This window comes from Eremothecium sinecaudum, chromosome VIII, assembly GCF_001548555.1.
Source record: "Eremothecium sinecaudum strain ATCC 58844 chromosome VIII, complete sequence".
Taxonomy (NCBI): Eukaryota; Fungi; Ascomycota; class Saccharomycetes; order Saccharomycetales; family Saccharomycetaceae; genus Eremothecium; species Eremothecium sinecaudum.
The window spans coordinates 1,072,324-1,093,229 of record NC_030899.1 but is presented as its reverse complement, the minus strand read 5'-3'; the positions used below and the strand labels follow the sequence as shown (position 1 = coordinate 1,093,229).

The 20,906-nt window shown below is 38.8% G+C and overlaps 4 protein-coding genes and 3 non-coding genes across 7 annotated transcripts, besides 2 other annotated features; 1 reads left to right on the top strand and 6 right to left on the bottom strand.

The window, feature by feature from the left end:
- Nucleotides 1-238: a telomere (terminal 24 base repeat (GGTGTGGTGTATGGGTCTTTCAGC) differs from terminal repeat in Ashbya gossypii (GGTGTGGTGTATGGGTCTCTCAGC) by one base).
- Nucleotides 239-506: 268 nt separating this feature from the next.
- Nucleotides 507-6,778: a telomere (Subtelomeric repeat; similar sequence found at 12 out of 14 telomeres in Holleya sinecauda).
- Nucleotides 6,779-8,665: 1,887 nt separating this feature from the next.
- AW171_hschr85102 (HHR258Wp) lies at nt 8,666-9,586 on the bottom strand (the record flags this gene model as incomplete). The annotated part of the gene is made up of 1 exon (XM_018134534.1): nt 8,666-9,586. The coding sequence occupies one exon, from the start codon at nt 9,584-9,586 to the stop codon at nt 8,666-8,668; it is 921 nt and encodes a 306-aa protein (XP_017990023.1).
- Nucleotides 9,587-10,208: 622 nt separating this feature from the next.
- AW171_hschr85101 (HHR257Wp) lies at nt 10,209-11,945 on the bottom strand (the record flags this gene model as incomplete). Its single annotated transcript, XM_018134533.1, has 1 exon — nt 10,209-11,945. The coding sequence occupies one exon, from the start codon at nt 11,943-11,945 to the stop codon at nt 10,209-10,211; it is 1,737 nt and encodes a 578-aa protein (XP_017990022.1).
- Nucleotides 11,946-15,688: 3,743 nt separating this feature from the next.
- AW171_hschr85100 (HHR256Cp) lies at nt 15,689-16,618 on the top strand (the record flags this gene model as incomplete). The annotated part of the gene is made up of 1 exon (XM_018134532.1): nt 15,689-16,618. One exon carries the CDS (start codon nt 15,689-15,691, stop codon nt 16,616-16,618), a length of 930 nt encoding a protein of 309 aa, XP_017990021.1.
- A 730-nt stretch (nt 16,619-17,348) lies between these two features.
- AW171_hschr85099 lies at nt 17,349-17,453 on the bottom strand. The gene is made up of 2 exons: nt 17,418-17,453; nt 17,349-17,384 (listed from the first exon to the last, which is right to left on the bottom strand). It is a non-coding gene; the product is annotated as a tRNA-Pro (tRNA).
- A 1,526-nt stretch (nt 17,454-18,979) lies between these two features.
- Nucleotides 18,980-19,051, bottom strand: AW171_hschr85098. The gene has a single exon. It is a non-coding gene; the product is annotated as a tRNA-Asp (tRNA).
- A 3-nt stretch (nt 19,052-19,054) lies between these two features.
- On the bottom strand, nt 19,055-19,136 carry AW171_hschr85097. The gene has a single exon. It is a non-coding gene; the product is annotated as a tRNA-Ser (tRNA).
- A 325-nt stretch (nt 19,137-19,461) lies between these two features.
- POT1 (acetyl-CoA C-acyltransferase) lies at nt 19,462-20,670 on the bottom strand (the record flags this gene model as incomplete). The annotated part of the gene is made up of 1 exon (XM_018134531.1): nt 19,462-20,670. The coding sequence occupies one exon, from the start codon at nt 20,668-20,670 to the stop codon at nt 19,462-19,464; it is 1,209 nt and encodes a 402-aa protein (XP_017990020.1).
- Nucleotides 20,671-20,906: the final 236 nt, after the last annotated feature.

The following is a 20,906-nucleotide window of genomic DNA, read 5'->3' as shown; positions in this document are numbered from 1 at the left end:
ACCACACCGCTGAAAGACCCATACACCACACCGCTGAAAGACCCATACACCACACCGCTGAAAGACCCATACACCACACCGCTGAAAGACCCATACACCACACCGCTGAAAGACCCATACACCACACCGCTGAAAGACCCATACACCACACCGCTGAAAGACCCATACACCACACCGCTGAAAGACCCATACACCACACCGCTGAAAGACCCATACACCACACCGCTGAAAGACCCTCACTCGTTAAACCATCCTCAGCTACAAGACAGCTACAAGACAACAAATAGCGAGATCTAGCTGTCTGCTGTGATAGTAGGCACTCTACAGGCACGCGAACCTCATCATATTGCCAGTGTGCCAGCTTCCCATGTGCCAGTGTCCGGTCTCAATGGCTAGCTATAACGCTCAGCTAGAAGACCATCAATACAGATCTACTTGCGCATCGATCAAAGTCCAATGTCAGTCTACATGCCAGTGTCAATGGCAGCGATGACAGTTACTCAGCTACCATCCATACAGATCTACTTGCCACCTATCAATGTCAGTCTACATGTCAGTGTCAATGGCTAGATGCAATTACTCAGCTACCATCAATACAGATCTACTTGCGCACCTATCAATTGCCAGTCTACATGCCAGTGTCAATGGCAGCGATGACAGTTACTCAGCTAAATACCAAGGTAAGATTCAACACTCGGCTACCATCAATACAGATCTACTTGGCACCTATCAATTGCCATTGCCAGTGTCGTCCAATGGCTAGTGACAGTTAACTTAGCTAGAAGATCAACCATCAATTCATATCCACTCTACATGTCAGTGTCTACATGGCTAGCTATGAATAGACTCAGCTAGGTCCATCAATACAGATCTACTTGCGCACCTCAGCTAGAAGACCAACCTACAAACCAGCTAACACCAAGATTATTGGATATACTCTATCTAACATATACTACTGCTTGGTACATACAATTACTGTCCCTGCTTAGCCAATGTCCCACACTACATGTCAGTGCTCATGGCTAACAGTCTCAGCTAGAAGACCAAGGTAAGATTCAAACACTCAGCTACCACACCACATTATTGAATACTTGCAGTACATTGTATCAATCTGCTACAACATACAATCAAGAGCTATCAATGTATCGCCAGTTTACATGCAGTGTCGGTAGCTCGCGGCTATAATCCCAATTAACATAAGTGTCCACGAGTTGTATTCTTAACATACCTCAGCGAGAAGCCAAACCAAGAGCTGTGACCTGATAGCATACGTAGCATCACTTAGATATCGTCAGCTAGATGATACAATCAATTGTCACAGCTCTCAGTTCACAAAACGCCTACTGCTTGCTTGGTATAGTATATACCGATGCTACTAGCTCCTGGTGTTATCACTTGCACATCGTTAGCTAGCCATCTTCTAGCAATGATAAATATATTACGTATTAGTAAATCTCGGTTATAGAGCGTCTAGAGGTCTTTATACACCTTGAGCCTCCTTCTAACTTAGGCCCCTTGCTTTTGTACTTGTAAGTATAGTACACAGCATATGTACACTTGGAACTCGGGTCTGAACATCATAAGATGTCTACCTTTTATCACTGCAACTCTTCTTCGCTTTGCGTTTTTAAATTTCAGACTTAAAAAATATCTTACAGCACTTAATATTCAGAATATCTCAACATTTTTACATAATACAAAGTGACATTTTATCTTAGCGTACAACGTACAGGTAGTAGACAAACCAACATATTACTGGAGATAGCAAAGGATAGTACACAACTGTAAGTTGGAAATCTCTCCTAAAAGTGTGATATGAGTGTTAATTTTAAGTGACCAAGCCCTGTTTAAACCCTTGTAATTCATCTGCAGCTCGCAAAGCCATCGACATCCTTAGCTGCACTTGTATTATCGCTTCACGGAAAACACTTATAAAAGACAGAGAATATCTTCTTCTTGAGAGAAACCCTTCCTATGCTCCACACAATAACTAACTACAATACGAAATATACAATGCTAGCATCTCAAAGTCCTATTTGGTACGATTGGTAATTTACAGTACACATACGAATTATGCCCAAGTTAGGAAATACACAGCTACATAAACATGGCAGCGTTTTCCTTAGCTAACTATATATACATTTAAATATTTGAGAATAAATACATCTTTTTGCTCTCAACACGAGACCCACCATGCTTATGCACTGTCAAGAACTGCTCGCATCTTTATAACAGAATCGGTCTTTTATAGCTACATCTGTCATACTTCGTCACGTCAGCAATGGAGTGCCATATGATTTAAAAAATATATTCCGCCATTGTCTTATGGAACCTTTCCATTACTGGGGCTCTGCGCTTCATGTACGCAACCACTCAGCGCACAAGGTTACCTAAGTGCTCGCTATGGCAACAATTCACCTACAAATCTGGAACAATGATTTGTTCATCCTCCGGTGAGCACGCGTCCCAGCAGTCCCCGTCGAGACCGCCAAACTGGTTAACATACACCTCGGCAATAAACGCCATGTTTTCATGCATGTAACTGCATTCAACCTTGTCTTGGTTCCGAGGATCTTTAAACGCATGGTAGCATACCTTGTCCCTGTTTCCATCAATAATAGCCGCCATAGCCGGTCTTGCCAGGTGCATCCTGTCTGCCTCAGATAGTCGCAGGTATTCAGCTGTGCGGTCACGATCAACAACGTGCGCCGTGACCCCAACCCATTGGATCACTTGACCTTCGATTACTTTACAGCCATTCCCACAATCACGTTTGGCCAACACATCTTCAGCGGGTTCTAGCAAAAATGCAGACCCCGGATTTGATGCAGAAGACGCAATAGTGTCCACAAACGTCTCCAGTTTGGTTGGCAGCAAGTTTAACGCAATTACCAGGTCCTTGCCGTCGGACATTGTTATCAAGTAGTTTGAGTCACTAGGATCTGTCTGGGCTGCGCTGCTTAAACGGCCTAGAGTGCGACCAAAAAGCCCTTCTGTTGAGCCAACCACGTTATCAATGACGTCGACAGACATCACCGAATACCCAGCCGACATAAGCCTAGTGGCGGTACCTTCACTATCAGTTAAGCCCATCCCACCCAAAACATTGGCTGTAATTTCTCGGCGGACTGACCTGCCATGCCCTGCGTGTGCACTATGCTCCCCTTTCAAGGCCTCGAGTAAAATTTGTGAGATTCCAGCGACAATAAGCAACAATATACAAGAAATCTTCCTCCACAAGCCAACTGCATTCAGCAATAGTTTGTCGATGAAGTTATTTCCACATACTGCCGCTGTAGCGCCTGCGAGAACCTTCCAAGCACCATAGGCAGCACCGCGCCAATAGCCACAGTTCCTTGACGAAAAATATGTTTTCAAACCTTTAATGACATTACCTCTTTTCTGGAGAAGTGGAATAGCCCCGGCGAAAGCTACAGCGACTATGACTATCGATAGCAGAGTTATCAGTGTAGGTTTATATGAAACCAGTAGTAAGTTTCTAAGTAAAATCTGTTGCTCGTTAATGTTCAACACCGTGTCGGTTGCAATTTTAGGGTAATCTATACATATTTATGCTAAAGAATGATCAGAAACCATTGGCGTAGTGTAAAGGTTCAGGCCATATATATTGGATGTTGGTTGCACACTTAACTAGTTGAAGGCACAACTCTTCCTAAATAGGAGCCTGAAAGTAAACATATTTATACTCTACAGTTATTATAGATCTCGTGAGCATTATTATCGCATGTAACCTCGTGATTAGTGGTTAAATGAACTTTGATTGTGCACTCCCTTTATCGGCCCAGTGGAAACACCCGGTTCTCTTATCGCGCTTTAATTCTTGGACTCATTAGGTATGGTGCTTGCAGCAGTCTCTAGCAGCGGGTAAACTTCCACAGATAGCACTTAAACTTGCACTCTATATCAACAGTTGTTATTACTTATTTGAAACATCTAAATGATGCTTCCGCTATATCCGAGTCTATTCACTGATTTCTATGGCTCGATGAGGTAAACAATCATAAAGCTCAGTTAGTTGTAATATGTGTTATGGTTGTGCTTTTGATCATCAACCCACTTCCAGCTACACAAAACTACATGACAGCAGCAGTTCTACATCTACTTACAGGGGGTTAGATTAAACAGTCAACTAGAAGACACAACCAAGATTTATTGAATACATAGCAGGCTTGCTGGTCCTACTAGCTGTGATGGATGGTTATCAGCTAGAAGTCAACCAAGATCTATTGGGATAGCATTGGAGTATCTTCAGATTTTAGCATAGGCGGCTACTGCTTGAGTTCAGTATATACCATCTACTGGCTGAATGTAACCTCATTTCAGCACCCAGAGCAACCTCTCCACCCCTCCAATTCAGAAGTCATGGAAAGTACTATTTAGCATAAGCCTAGTGACACCAAGATCTAAGAACTCAATTCAGCAGTGATGATGGTAGTTATCAGTTAGAAATCGCCAGCTAGCCATCTTCAAGCAAGGTTAAATATAGTATGTATTAATAAGTCTCGGTTCTAGAGCGTGTATGCTTGTCCACTTCGACTCCGTGCTTAGGCCCCTTGAGCTCTTGTACCTTGTCAGTATACTGCACAGCATAGGTACACCTGCACTCTTCTTCGCTTTGTGTTTTCACATTTCAGACTTAAAATATACCTTATAGCACTCAATCTGAAATCTCATATGCTTACGTAACTCAAAGTGACGTTTCTTAGCGCCGATCTTCTGAAGAGTTCGACTATTTTATATTACCAGAACACAGGTAGCCGACAAGCCAACATAATACTGGAGATTAGAAGATAGCTAGCAAAGGATACTGCTAAACGGTAAATTTGGATTTCTCTCAACAGTATCACGTATGACAGCTGGTTTTAGTTGTTAAACCTGCAGCCCTTGCACGAGCAAAACACTTATAAAGACAGAGAATATCTTCTTCTTGAGAGAAACACTTCCTATGCTCCACACAAAAACTAACTACAATACGAAATATACAATGCTATCACCTCAAAACCCTACTTGGTTTGATTTACAAAATTTCTAAAAGTGTGATATGAGTGCTAAGTATTATCGCTTACACGGAAAACACTTATAAATTATACATAACAATTATGCCCTTAGGGAATGTATAGCCATATACACATGGCAGCGTTTTCTTTAGGAACTATATATACATCTAAATATTTGAGAATAAATACATCTTTTTGCTCTCAACACGAGACCCACCATGCTTATGCACTGTCAAGAACTGCTCGCATGCTTATAATAGAATCGGTATTCTATAGCTCCGTCTATCACTTGGTCTCGTCAGCAATTGAGTGCCATATGATTTAAAAAATATATTCGGCGATTGTCTTGTTCCCGACACCTATGGCTGCGTACAACTTAGGTAATTCAAGTGCTATATAAGCGACATATTAGGTCGCCAGTTTATAAGTACCATAGCCAGGTGACAACATAACCAATGACGTAAAGCCCAACCGCCAGCCAAGCCAGACGCCATTATGAGACGCGATTGGCAAAATACGGATCACCACGGGCCGCTTGCAGTATATGGAAGCTTTGAGGCTGGCTGGAACGCTGTGACCATTATGGGATGTGGCGCATCTTATTTCGCACCTTCTGCAATAAGCTTGACGACCTGTATAGGAGGAATGCTGTTCATGGGCTTAATGATGATAGCGAGGGAGATTCGCAGCGGTCGGGCCAGAGGTCAGGAAAGAGGTCATCTCAAAGCCCGTATGCTGTCCGCCGGACCAACGGTGGAGTGGGTTTCAAGCAGATACTTGATCGAACGCCAATCTCTGCCCGTCAGCGTTATCCCTGGAGTAATGAGAAGTACATCGCCTCTCAATCTACGGTTTATTGACGCTGGATTTATTTCAGAAATGATAGTAGGAGCGGACGGCCCAACCGTTAAACGAAGCAGCGCTGAGGTCGCTGAGAACAAATCCTTCGTAGTATTTAATACTGATTTGGGCGAACACGTAGCAATTGCACCATCTGCGATGCTTCCAGAAGAGCTCGTGCAACGCGTGGCAGAAGCAACCGATAACTTGGCTGGCTCGATTATTGAAGAACCGGTAATGAGGTTAAGCGGTGTGGGACTTAACTGTGGGCCTAATGACCCATGTTGTGCGGTGAATAAGCCGAGCTGGTGCGGGCAATCTTTTCCAAGTGGTATGAAAGTGGAGTGGATAGGGCTAACCTATGACTGGGGTAATAAAGACCTAGCAAACGCTATGCTTGATTGCAATGCAAACCATGAGTGCTGCTATGCGGTTGGACAGTACATGGTGGGAAACAGGAAAGAGAAATACTGTGTTACGCCGAAAATTCGCTACGGCAATGACATGCACGGTAAAGTGCCCTGGAACCAGTTGGCAGTTAATAACCCCTTCCGGTCACAAGCCTACTTTAATCGCTACGAGGGACTAGATGGGGAATGTTTGTCTCCTAACAGTGTCGCATAAGACCCAATTCCATCCACATTATGATTTTTTTCTAAATACTCAATATGAAATCCTACTCTGGGGCTGAAGGGCAAATAGTCTACTAAGCAACTTTGTGCTTGATTTTAGTTACGTCACCAGGACCTCTTTAAAGTGTGTAAAGGAACTTTGATAGTGCACTTCCTTTATCGGCCCAGTGGAAACACTCGCTTATCACACTTTAACTATTGGAGCTATTGGGTTGATTCCTTTGTGATTCTATGAGGTAAACAATCATAAAGCTCAGTTAGCTGTAATATGCGATATGGCTGTGCTTTGCTAGAATGCTAACATCTGTCCTCTCCACTCCCCTCCTTCAAGATCTCATAGCCGCAAGAAAATTCCGTACCGGCAGTAAGCATCAACCTACTCTCAGCCGGAACATCAGATCTATCCATTGTATTGAATGGTACGGAATAGTCAGAAATTCGACGGAAATAGGAATGGCTCAACAGAGCATGCTACACACCGTATGTTTATTTCAGGCACATCTGCAGATACATGAGCATCGCCTAGTTGCATAGTAGTATCATTTCAGCATCCATTCCTCAGCTAGAATCAATTTTCAGAATAACTCGCATGCTTAATAAAACACAAAGAGAACTTCTATCCTAAAACCGATTGATCTCAAGAGTACCGATCTACATGAAGAGTACCGATCGGCCTGAAGAATTCGATCGGCCTGAAAATTCGATCGGCCTGAAGAGTACTGATTGTTTTATATTTTACCAAGGTGCAGGTCCTATAGGCTGACACACTACTGGAAATTAGAAAAGATAGCTAAGGATACTACTGAACACTAACTTTTATATTTATCTCAAAGGTATCACGTATATGAGATTTAATGTAAGTGGTCAATCCCTGCAACCCTTACACGAGCAAAACATTTATAAAGACAGAAAATATGTCTTCTTGATAGACAGTCTTCTTATGCTCCAAACAACCAATTAACCGATACGAAATATAAAATGCTAGCATCTCTTCGCCCTATAACTTTACCTGACGATTACCCTTACCCAGACTTTCCCTAACGGGCTAACTGACTATTCTTTTATAATTTGAGTACCCTATTGATTTACACATAAAAATTATGCCCAAGGTTTACGAAATGTACAATTCATATTTAATATGGAGGTGCTTTCTTTAGCTAACTATATACATCTAAATATTTGAGAAATAAATATATCTTTTATCTCTCAATATAAGAGACTCAGACATACTTATGTAAAGTGAAGCATCTAGCTTGAAACTGATAGCTTGTTCTTCTACAGGCGTAATCAACTTCTTCAGAAAGTAGTGGGATGCAAATTGTCAAAACCAGAAGTTGGAGAACATTGACAGAGAAAATAACATGAAATCCAAAATCTAGTAATATGGGTGGGCATAATAAACGATTCTCTTCTCGTGCCTGTCATATAATGCATAATTTAATTATCAAATACAATCCTTAAGGTAAAATATTTAAGCTGAATTTAATATAATAATAACTATCCTCTAGTTTCTATTTCTGTAATATGATAACAATATTACTACTACCTTGCGGTGTCTGCTGGATATGTTACTCGTTGTCCTCTACAGTTGGCGTTGCTGCTGTGATGAATATGATCTCAGCGTGCCTACGAAAATCGACTAGTGCCAATGGACATGAGAGCAGTCCGAGTGCTCTAAGTATGCTCATCCAGGAGAACTAGTACCAGTAAATTATCATAGGAAATATGTGATAAAAACCTAGCGCATCGCAATTTTATTGCTAATGGGCTAACTTACGCTACCACTGTCACTTATCTGAATACGTGTAATGTAACGAACCAACACTGACATTGTGGGGTACTTATATATGAACCATAGAGATACGAAATTCAACAAGCGAGAAACCAACGTTATTCTTAAATTTGGATTATAAGCGATATATAAAATAACACTAGAATATCGCGTATATGCATGTTTGGTTATTACCAAAGCTATTTTGATTTAAATTTAAACATGAACATGCACTTTTTACATTGTTTTAATAAATAACAAAGGCCGGGATAAGAACAGCGAAGGGTAAATACAATCCGGACGAAAACAAGATTTCTGATTTATACAAAGGTACCACTCTTAGAAATCTTAGGTACTTTCATCAATTAAAAGCCCGGAATATTCTCACGAGAATCACATGCGGCTTAATCTTTGGTCATCCATGCGGAATCGTAAGAACTCTTTAAACCAGTTCTCTTATGGATGCTGTTGAGTTTTTCCATATCTTCACTTTCTATTTTAAACGTCTTAAGGTTGGCATCAATTCTTTCATGAGTGATTGATTTTGGTAGCACAATAAGGCCTCTGTTGATGGGATAGTTGATCAAAACTTGCACTGGAGAAACTCCGTACTTTTCAGCAATCTCAAGGACCTCTGGTTCTTTAGCAACAGGAGCACCAGTAGAACCCAATGGAGAGTACGCTTCAACCAAAATGTTCTTGCTCTTACAAAAGTCTACCACATCATCTCTTGGAAGGAATGGAGTGACTTCAATTTGATTTACAGCAGGAACCACTTTTAGTTCAGGGTCGGCCAAAAGCTTCTGCAAGTTAGGAACGTCAAAGTTTGAGACACCAACAGCTCTTGCCTTACCAGTCTCTGGCAGCTTTTGAGCAAGACGCCAGGTATCCACGAAACTCCAGTCTTCGTCCCAAACAACGGGGTTGGAGAAAGCCGCAACAATATCTAATTTATCTCCATCCAAGTCGAATTCCTTGTGTGGATGTGGAAAATGAAGCAAAAATAGGTCAACATAATCCAACCCCAAGCGTCTCAAAGACCCGTTCAAAGCTCTCTCTGGGTTTCTATATTGTGTGACCCACAACTTAGTAGTAATGAACAATTCCTCTCTTGGCACTCCTGAATCCTTAATGGCTCTGCCAACTTCCTGCTCGTTTGAGTAGATCGCAGCGGTGTCGATATGCCTGTAGCCGTTTTTCAATGCATGCAAAACAGCCTTGTAGAGGTCATCATCTTTTGCCTGGAAAGTTCCCAAGCCAATCACTGGAATCTTAGCGCCAGTGTTCAATGTTAAAACTTCTGTACTGTTTTTAATTTCAACCATTTTGTTCAATTCGTATTCTTAGACTTCTATTATTCTTAGATGATTTCTTTCTTGTTAACTTCCAACATTATTCTCACAGGTTGGCCAGTATTTATATTAAGTCCTGAAGCAATTGATGAAGAGCGGCTTTTCCAATAAGTAAAACGACGTAATTAGCATTAGTAATTTGACAAAAAAATTTTACCAATGAACCCTCTAATGTGTTTGGTTTGAACTAAACATAGCTTTAAACTTACTAATCATATTTATGATTTGAGATGCCAATGCTCCAGATTTTTTTTCTTTAGTAATTAACTTTAAGTAGTGTTAATCAGGATATTTGAAATGACATAGTTTTGTAGATACTCAATACGTTTGTCTAGGAGTCCACCCTTAGAAAACCGTGCCCAATTAATGATTCATATCAAATTCTGTATATAATTAGAATCATCTTACACTATAAATAAATTTCTTGGATTTTTTTCTTGGAAAAATCTGAGAATTTGGGTCCGAGATTTACGTCTGAAACCAAATAAAATTACTAATATAATCAGATTTTTTAAATTTCTATACTTTAAAAATGAATACTTATAACAGGTACTTAGTACTAATCTAATCATAACGATGAACTGCAGCATGACTGCTATACATTTGACTTATACAACGACTCTGGTTTCTTTTCATGTCCAATAACATTGATTACACCCCCTTTCATTGTTATTTTGGAGGTTTGACCGTCGCCAAAAACTTCAGCAACTTCTTCCAAAGTTCTGCCCGATGTTTCTACAAAAGTGAAATAAACAACTGTTAGATTAACGATACCAATGCACACATAACAGATGTAATATTTCCAACCAATTGCTTCTATTGCTAATGGATTGACAAAACCGTTAAACAATGTTACAATAGTCTGTGAAATACAGAAAATATTCATTCCTTTGGCTCTCAAGGAAAATGGCAGTATCTCAGTAACATACAAATGTGGGAAGCCACACGTACCCATGTTGGAGAAGAAAGAGAAAACATAGATTATGACCAAAACTGCAGTCCCCAATGATTTGTTTCTAAAATCGGTGGCATTCCCGACACCAGCGAGGACTGTCCAAACAATGAAAGACAAAAGCATGCCCGCAATTGCTGTGAGCAGCACGGATCTTCTTCTAAATCTACTTACAACGCACAATGATAGAAAAGTTGCAGTACCAAAGTTATAGAAAGATATAATTGCATTGTAAAGCAATTTTTCATCTTCTTTTCTGTAACCAAGCGTATCCAAGACCTTACCCATGTAGAAACTCACTAGACCGACACCAGATAATTGCATCACAATGGCCATCCAGATTAGAGTCCATAATCTCTTTTTGTTTGGAATTGTTCTGACAAAATCAAAGTACGAGCTGGATTGTGCAAAATATCTTTCTTGCTCAATTGCAAGTTGAATTTCGGTCAATTCATAATCCACAAGGGCGCCTCCTACTTCTTCATTGTTGCCAGCGTGGTGATATAAAAGCAGCGCACGTGCTTCTTCAATCTTACCCTGTCCCACTAGAAATCTAGGTGATTCTGGGATAAAAGCAGTTAGAGCCAGCTGTATTATAGGGAATATGCCTTGCAATAAGGTAGGCAATCTCCAACTCCAATGACTCTTTGTATTTCTTAGCAAATAAACACACCAAGATGAGAAAATTGCACCCAAAAACCAGTAGGTGTTAAACATTGAGGTGCAAAAGGTCCTGTATGTTGGGTACGACAACTCTGATATCAATGCGGGAGAGGCTATTGCTAAGAACACAACTCCAATGCCACAGAAAACTCTGGCACATAACATCATGCCAAATACATCTCTCTTAGTGTACCCGGGCATTTCATCTGGTGGTGCGATCCAAGCTCCTGAGCAAGTTTGCAATATAATACCAAACAGCATTGTAAGATTTCCTGCTACAATGCACCATTTTCTGCCTTTTTTGTCTAAAAAGTACGAGACGAAAAATGAAGCTATAAATGCGCCACATGGATACCCGCTACTCAAAGCACCTTGAACAACTCCACGGACATTACCGATAACATTCATGAATTTATCTTCGGCAAACAAACCATTGAATAAACTACCATCGTAGCCATTATTTGTTGATGCAATTGATATAATGAAAATAACTAATGTCAATCTTCTAAGATGTGGCACCTGCCAAAAACTTTTACCATCATAATCCGGTAAGACGTCTTTTAGTTGAATACTTTCAATCTCTGAACTGGCACTCACTACCTTGTCGTCGTTGTATGCATCTTCATCTTGGATATTTACCTTCTCATCATTGTATGCATCCTCATATTGGATATTTACCTTGTCGGATTTTAGGAACTTTTTCTTCAAAGAGACCATTTCCTAGATGAAAGATTAGTGAAACTTGTTGGTGATGTTACAGATAACTTACAACCGATTAGAGGGACTAACATAATTGCAAAAACAATTATTTATGTAGCCCAAACCAAGGTTCTGACCACTGACATGTAACTAAATCTACAATAACATGAGTTGAGAGTCTTACTTTCTCGTTTAACCGTTGTACAGCTAACAAGAGAAGTGTGGCATTCAATGTTTATTGAACGGGCGAATTAACGCCAATTACCGTTGCAATCAGAAATTTAACCAAAAAGATCTATATGAGTATTTTTTATTTTAGTCACTGTTTAGTGGTCCCTTTCTCGATTTATTCAATATTGATGATGTATAAGAAGCGTGTACGCGCGACTTATTGCATCATGAGTTCATATACGAATATCACTTCCAGAGAACAATGCATTATGTGTAGGAGTTTGCAGCGGCAGCTAACTCCGAATGGGATCCAAAGATCTTTAAGCGCGATCCAGATAATCTCTGTGTGCCTTTGAATTTTGACTGGGATCTAATAAGAGCCAATGGTTTGTTAGTGGTGCCTTCATCTAAACACTACATATATGTTTTTAAGCTTTGATCATGGACCTGGGATTACACGTAAGTCACTACTTCACTGTATTTCTACTGGTTATGCATATCTGTTATTTATTTGAGGGAAACTATACATCCAAAAGCGTTCCATCTATGCAATAGGGGTTGTGCGGCGATAATATCTACGCTGTTCCTTGAATCTTGATTTTATTTTAGCTGTTACCTCCACCTGTTGCGTTGATCTTTCATCATGCGGCGATAAAATCTACGCTGTTCCTTGGATCTTGATTTTATTTTAGCTCTTTTCTGGACTTGTTGCGTTGCTCTTATTCTTTCTGCATGCGGCTTTCAACAGCATGCGGTCTTAGTATACATAATACAGTTTGATTGCAAGCACGTAAGAGCTAAGTTTTTTAATAATAAGTTAATATTGCTCTTGTTCATCAATCAATGAATCATTACTGAATGGTCACTATTATGGTATATCACATGTACATGTAATCTATATTTTTCTACCGTCTTATTACCGCGCATAGCTCTTCAACTAGCATTATCAGATTTACAACGAGCCAAAAAATTTGACCAGCGCATTTAGCTCGAATACTCAAAAATTCAGGAACGAAGTCGAAGAACAATTACTAGAAACCCAACTGTAATCTTAAGAAAATTTGTAAATCTGATAGCTACGTGTTACGGGCATAGGTTTAATAGTCATGTAATTTTCATTACGTGACGAGTCACCAAGCAGGTAAACTTATGTGCTGCAGCAACAACTGTAACCTAGTAACCTAATTAGATGAATTTTATTAACACTAAAACAGCCTAAGTACATAAATCACACCATCTGCTCAGAAAATACTGTAGTTTTATCCGCGATAAATGATATAGATAGTAAAAAACACTTGTATTTACATATGGAGCTTGTCTCTAAACATCTGGGATAAAGAGCTACAGTTCTGTCTGTATTCAGTGGAATTCATTTGTGAAATATATTTGTAGCTCACTCTCACATCCTATCTACTTTCAAGGTTGTTATAAATATAGATATAACAATGATATATTAACGTTACGGTGATAATAGGATCACTATAATATTTACATACTATTATTATACGCTAATAATTATAATATCCCTATTAATACATAATATTAATAAAATAGTATCACTTTCACTATGATTCAGATATTAGCACTTCGAGATATGTTCTAGATGAGATTTATCTTTCGAGAATGAAGAGCTGTGAGCTCCCCTATCGAATGATAACGAGATCAACTATTTAATTGATATGCTGTGTCTATTACAAGTATAGTAACTAGAAATTACACAAACACAAACTCCAGTGCTTTTTTGGCCGGTACATCCGTAAAAATTAGCAGAATTATTATTATATTGGGATATAAGCTAATATTGTTACGTAGATACAAAAAATAATATAAAAAATGAAAAAAATTTATAAATAGATAACTTTATTCAATAATGCTTAGAATATTGGAAAGTTATATCTTCTATTCACTATTCTTTGTGGAATAGCACCGACTGGGCTATCTTTAATTATTAGAATGGAGTTATCTTTTATAATAAAGTAATTATTGAATAATAATGACATGCAATATCAACAAAAATATAAATTATGGGAAATTTAAAGCATCAGGGTAACTACACTATCCTAAGCCAGCAGATTGAATCTAATAGTCAATTCAATTGAAGCTCGCCTATTTCATTGTATTCGGGGCCTCTTGCTCTATGTTGGAAGGCCAGGTACCGATCTCTAAACCAGAGGTCATATTTCCATACTCGTCAATTTCAATTGTGGCTAATTCAACAACATCTTTCAAAGCAACTATGATCTCACTGCACTGGGCAGAAGAAGTCCTGATTGCTTATGTAATACATTGTGACGCGTTCTTTCTCGCAGTGTGTAATTAGCGGTATTTATTTATTACGAGTGCCATATATAAAAATTATATATATATAAAAATGTCTTCGCATGTTCAGCGGAAACAGAATTGCTCACCATCCGCCAGCAGGTTGGCAGACGTGCCACGTTTCGTATTTGTTGCACTCGAAGCAAGTACCACCGCACTGAGAGTCTGAGGTGCAAGGCTTTCCGCAGAATTTATCGGGAGGACAGTTCTGATCCTGTGCAGCTGCGCCTGTTAAGAAAAATGCGGTGAGAAAAACAGTTAGAGAAGCTTTTGTAAATTTCATTTTTGTTAGTGTTTTGGAACTAAAATGAACTTTGAATGTCATAGACGCTTAATATATAAGCGTATAAAACCATAGATATCGCAGATAAGGAAGAGAACTTCTTGCAAACAAGGGTCAATGTATAACATATTTCTCACCCTTGTTTCCCTCTTAACCTTCAAATATATTACTGAATTTAGCAGTTTACTCCACAGCCATGGACGTAATTTATCATCAGACGCGGAAATAGGTGGGTTTTTTACTAGTGGTCAATTATTTGTACTCTATTAGGCGGATTTTATTACATAGACCAGTATTATACTAAATATATAATTCAACACTGTTAGAGATTTCTCTTGAATTCATGGAGAAGCACAATTTATATAATACAGACGCCAATCGATGGAATATATGCCAATTCTATTGAAGCAATAACTTATTATAACTTCCTATATTGGACGTATATTGTACCATATTAAATACTATTCTGAGGTGAAAATGGCAGTTCATCGCCCATTCGGTGGTTATTTACGATCACTGCATAGGTATTCTGTCGGCTCTACTCAATTATGTCCTTAAGGACGTACAAATTCGGGTAGACAGGATTATACAAAATTTTACATCAAACCTGCGCAAATCCGTTCTTACCGTCCATTGTCAAGCTCCAACCCGATGTTAAGTTCCCGGCAAACCTTAGGAATGATTAATATTAGGTAGCAGGTATACTTTTTTTAGTTAAAACCAACGAGTTTCGAGCACTAATCGATTAGGTGTACGGTTAATATATACGGATATCATGAATAAAGAAGCGTACGATAAGCGGCAACCTTTTACTACGAGTACTGATGAAATTGGCATGGACAATTTACCATTTTATTATTTCAAGGCAGTGTGCTAATAACTATGATCTCGACCAGTTTTCTCAAGTATATAAATTCAGTTCTGTTGTGTCAAACAGAAAACGCTTTTGTAAAGCAGAAATGCATCATCATCAACTACTTAATTCAACATGGTTGCAACTAAAATTTGTACAGACACTATAAAACTTAACACTGGGGCAGAAATGCCAATGATTGGTTTCGGTACTGCAATACCGGGTGGCCATAATGTGTACGAAGCAATTAAAATTGCAATAGAAAATGGCTACAGATGTATCGATACCGCTGCCATATATGGTAATGAGGAAATTGTTGGAAAAGCCATTAGAGATTCGGGATTGCCAAGAGAGGATTTTTTTGTTATTACAAAGTTATGGTGCTCTCAAGCTAAGAATCCAGAATTAGCTCTGTCTAGTTCTTTGAAACGCTTAGGATTAGACTATGTTGACCTATATTTGGTTCATTGTCCTAATGTTTTTGAGCGCAGCGACAATGTAGGCGACGACAATTATTTTCCTAGCCCTCAATATCCTGAGAAGGAGGAAGATACTACTTCTGACAAGGAGGTGACTTTCCTGGATGTATGGCATCTAGTTGAGAAATTACCTGAGACTAATTTGACGAAGGCTGTGGGCGTCGCTAATTTCTCCAAAAACAAATTGAAGAAGATTTTGGATGATCCTAAAACTAAAGTCGTTCCTGCAGTCAATATGGTTGAATCCCATCCTTTACTTCCACAAGATGAATTAGCCTCCTACTGCAAAGAGAAGAACATTGTTATGCAAACTTTTCTATTTAGCTCGACTAAAAATCCCTTTAAAAGAGAGCCTGTCATAGCTGAAATTGTAGAAAAGAATGAAGTCACCCCAAACCAAGTTTTGGTAAATTATAATGTTAAGAGAGGTTTGCCAGTATTACCAAAGGCTAAAAAACAGCATAGAATTATTGAGAACATTAAGGTCTTCGATTTGTCTGATGAAGATTTTGAAAAGCTCAATAACATGCACAAAACTAATGGTACTAAGAGACTTGTAAACACAGATTGGATAGACTGGGATTGAGCTCCGTTTCTTAAAGAAGCACAATGTACCTGGGAACTAATTCATTTACCAGAATTCATATGACTATATTGAAAACCGTTACGGACGAAGGACTATGTAAAGGAGGCGTTGAATTTTTTAAACAAAGTGACTACAGTTGAATATTGAGTCATCTAAAGTGGACAAGCTAATATGAAACAGAAGGACGTACAAATATAAGAATATGTCATTCACTTTTCTATACCTTATTTATGAAACCGATTGATACATGAAATGGCCTTATCAATAGAATAAATAACTTGCATTCCCATGCTTTATATATTAAGTACACTTATCCATATGCTTTTCAAATTTAAATGTACAAAATATGTAATAACGAAATCGTTATTTGTTACAAGTGTATTAAGTAAATGGTACATTATGTACCCTTCGGTGCCTGATTTTTTAATAACTTTGCATGTCTAGCATCACGGTTTAACCCTCAGGCAAAAATATTTGAACTTTCTTAATTCGGCTATATCTCTAAAACCTGATTTTTTCAGATTTAAAATTATGTACATGTCTATAAACATGCATGCCGAATTTCGACCCGTAAATTTTTTTGCAAATTGCAAAGATTGTGTATTCTACATGTCCATTTAACTTTGATCTGTAGTACTACTAGTTAATCAAGCATCATATTCACGGTATATGTTTTGGTATCAGTTACTTTAAGATAATGAATAACAAAACTAAAAAAAATCAAAAAATAGGGGCGAGCTGGGAATTGAACCCAGGGCCTCTCACATGCTCGGCTAACCCGGTTAACCAGGTTTCGCTACCCAAAGCGAGAATCATACCACTAGACCACACGCCCTGCTATGGAAGGTTGCTGCATAAAGACTTATTCTGAGGTAATAATTTCCGGTCAAATGATTTACATATAGGTTTTACAAAGATAAGCGATGTCTAATTTATAAGTAAATGTATAGTAATTAGCTATTTCTTGTTTTTGCTGTCTATTCTCATTACTAGATAAACCCTATCTATATTACGATTTAAAGTTTTATATATATTATCGCACCACTTCATTTAGAGCCCATCTTAACATAGTTTTTGTACTACGCGTTGGAACCAAGACCTCTAAACATGAATATTTAAGACGAATTTTAGCTGAATATCGCATCCCACAAAACACCTAGGACTGGTTGTATTTTTCGATCTAAAACTTCACTTCAATATCTTAAAAGTAAATGTAAATTATGTAATCAAACATACCTTTAATATATTTGTGTTAGTTCAATCGAAAGATATCACTGCTCACCAACCTAATGCTCGACACAGTTTTATACACATAGAAGCTGCTTTTTATTTAAGTTAAGTCAGTAACTTCTTGGAACTGAACTTACAACTACTGTTTACCCATAAGGAATAACTAGCATTCACTAAATTAATCTATTAAATGTCTAAATATATCACCAGTTAATGCAACGGTGAAATAAATTGCATAAGGTCCCTTTGGAATACGCAAAGGAGTTTTACATACAAATCATTATAATAGCTTGATGAGACGATACAGAGTGACCGCAATGCAGCTTATCTTAAATGACAATGGTATGACAATAGCCATGCATGCAAAGAAGACGAGGAAATTGAGTAACAATTTAAGCATAGTCCATATGTAGTCAAAACAGCTGTCATTTTTCCCTGCCATAGCATCCTTCTGCAACTCTAACTTAGGAGTGCCAATCTTCAACCCTTGCGGGGAGACTGAAATGTCCAAAGACATTAGCCAATTTTTGGAACTATCGTCCCCATAATAATAACCTGGTAGATCGTAGAATGCATAACCTCCCCATACCATTATTATGATTTCAAATATTTTGGATGCTTTTTGTGGGAAGAAAAAGAGCACTATTGTCTCGGTAGAGTGACTTAATTAAAGTTAAAAGTTCTATGACGTGATATGAAAACTCGACAGAATTGAAGAAAAGATTAGTTAGTGACTCAATTTCAAAGTAATAACTTTGGAACTAAAAACTAAGTACTAAAGCAAATGGATTGCTTGGCAAGTATATATATTAATTGAGACTACTAGATTGCTTGGTGATTATATATTAATTAAGACTACTAGATTGTTTCATATCATAATATCTCCACACGTGATAACCGATCCAAGACAAAAGTACTATTAGCAGACGATGGGTACCTAACATATCAGATTACAGTGGCTATGTACTATAAAAATATATTGAAACATACCGATTTTCCTGGTAAGCTTAGGTGTTAGCATATCTGCCCCTACCGCCCTTACCGCCTTTACCGCCCTAACGCAGGTCGGCAAAACAAATCATTTTGATACGCTGACACTTGTCCGAATTGTTTCATTAATCTAAAAAAAAACTCCGCGACGGGGAATTGAACCCCGATCTCGCACGCGACAAGCGCGAATTCTAACCATTAAACTATCGCGGATGACGACAACAGCAGGACTCGAACCTGCGCGGGCATAGCCCAAAAGATTTCTAATCTTTCGCCTTAACCGCTCGGCCATGTTGCCTGGTACTTGATATCTGTACGAGATGAAGAAGGAACACAAAGAGAAGAGAAGAGCACGTGCTTAATATCGTTTAATACCTACAATGTATGTTTTAGATATATTTAACTGTTATATAGTATTTACCAATAATTCAGATGATTTAACAGGGGCAGTAGCTATTGACATATGTTCATTAGAGTTGTGAATATGGTAACTGCATACTTATATTCAACTACATTAAATTGGACCATAATAGGATAGCATACACATCATTGAGGTAATAATGAGTTACTGTATAGTTCAGATAATGGACGCAGACATCGATCACTCGGAATTGTAAAGCAAATCATTCCTTAACAAACACAGCGGCAGCTCCCATACCTGTACCAATGCACATACTGACACAGCCTAGCTGACCCTTTTTCAACTCACGGAGAATAGTTGCTACTTGCCTTGCACCTGTGCAACCCAATGGGTGACCAAGAGCGATAGCTCCACCACGAGGGTTCACCTTACTCTTGTCAATCTTTAATTTTTCAACACAGTACAGAGCTTGTGCAGCAAATGCTTCGTTAATTTCAAAAACATCAATATCTTCTACAGTCAACCCTACTTGCTTCAACACAGCAGGAATTGCATAGGCAGGGCCAACACCCATGATTTCTGGTGGAACACCAACAGCTTGGAATCCCAAGTACTTACCAACAATTGGTAATCCCAACTTTTCAGCCACTGAACGTCTAGCTAATAGAACACCTGCAGCACCATCTGAAATCTGGGAAGCATTACCTGCGGTAGTGACACCAGTCTGTTTGAAAGCTGGTTTCAACTTGGACAAATCTTTAGCCGTAACACCCTCACGTGGACCGTCATCAAATGTGGCAATAGACCCGTCCTTGGTTTTTATAGGTATAATTTCGTCATTAAATAGCCCGCTGGCTCTTGCCTTTTCCGCTTTTTGGTATGAGTTTGCAGCAAATTCATCCTGCACAGATCTTGGGATACTATAAGCAGCAGCAACCTTTTCGTTAGTGAACCCCATTGGAATGAAGCACTTGCCTCCCTCAATATCCTTCTTGATATTAGGAGAAACATCTGAAAAAGTTACTTTCTTATAGTTTTTAGTCATAGATTCAACACCTAGTGCCAAACCAACATCAATTTGCCCCACTTGGATCTTGTTAGCAATATCGTTTACAGCGGTCAAACCAGAAGAACACTGTCTGTTCAAAGCAACAAAAGCAGCTTGATACGGAATACCTGCTGCCAAACAAGCTGCCCTATGCTCAGTCGCACCAGCAGCAGCATTCAACACATTACCACATGAAACCTCTTGAATGAGGTGCTTATCAATTTTAACTTTATCGAAGAATCCCACTAAAAACTCATACAAGATTTCCTCACTCGTAAGTTCATTGAAGGCACCCTTAAAACCTTTAGCAATTGGTGATCTGTACGCAGCTACTATCACGACATCATCTGGTGAAGTGGCTTGCACTAACCCACGTGACCCACCTTGCAAGTGATCACTTATGCTGTTCAATCTGTTTGCCATAGTTGTTATTCCTCGAATTTGAATTACTCCTTGGACCTTTAATCTGCACAATCGCTTGCTAAGTGCTGATATTGCCCTGTTTTATAGGTAGCACAGGTTTGGGACCAAAGAATTAAACCCAGAGGATATGACCACATTAACGGCGATAGTTATAAATACCATGACATTTATTACCCCAACCATTATTAATATGATTTACCTGTACACCTCTTATTTTTTGCGAATGCACGTTAAGA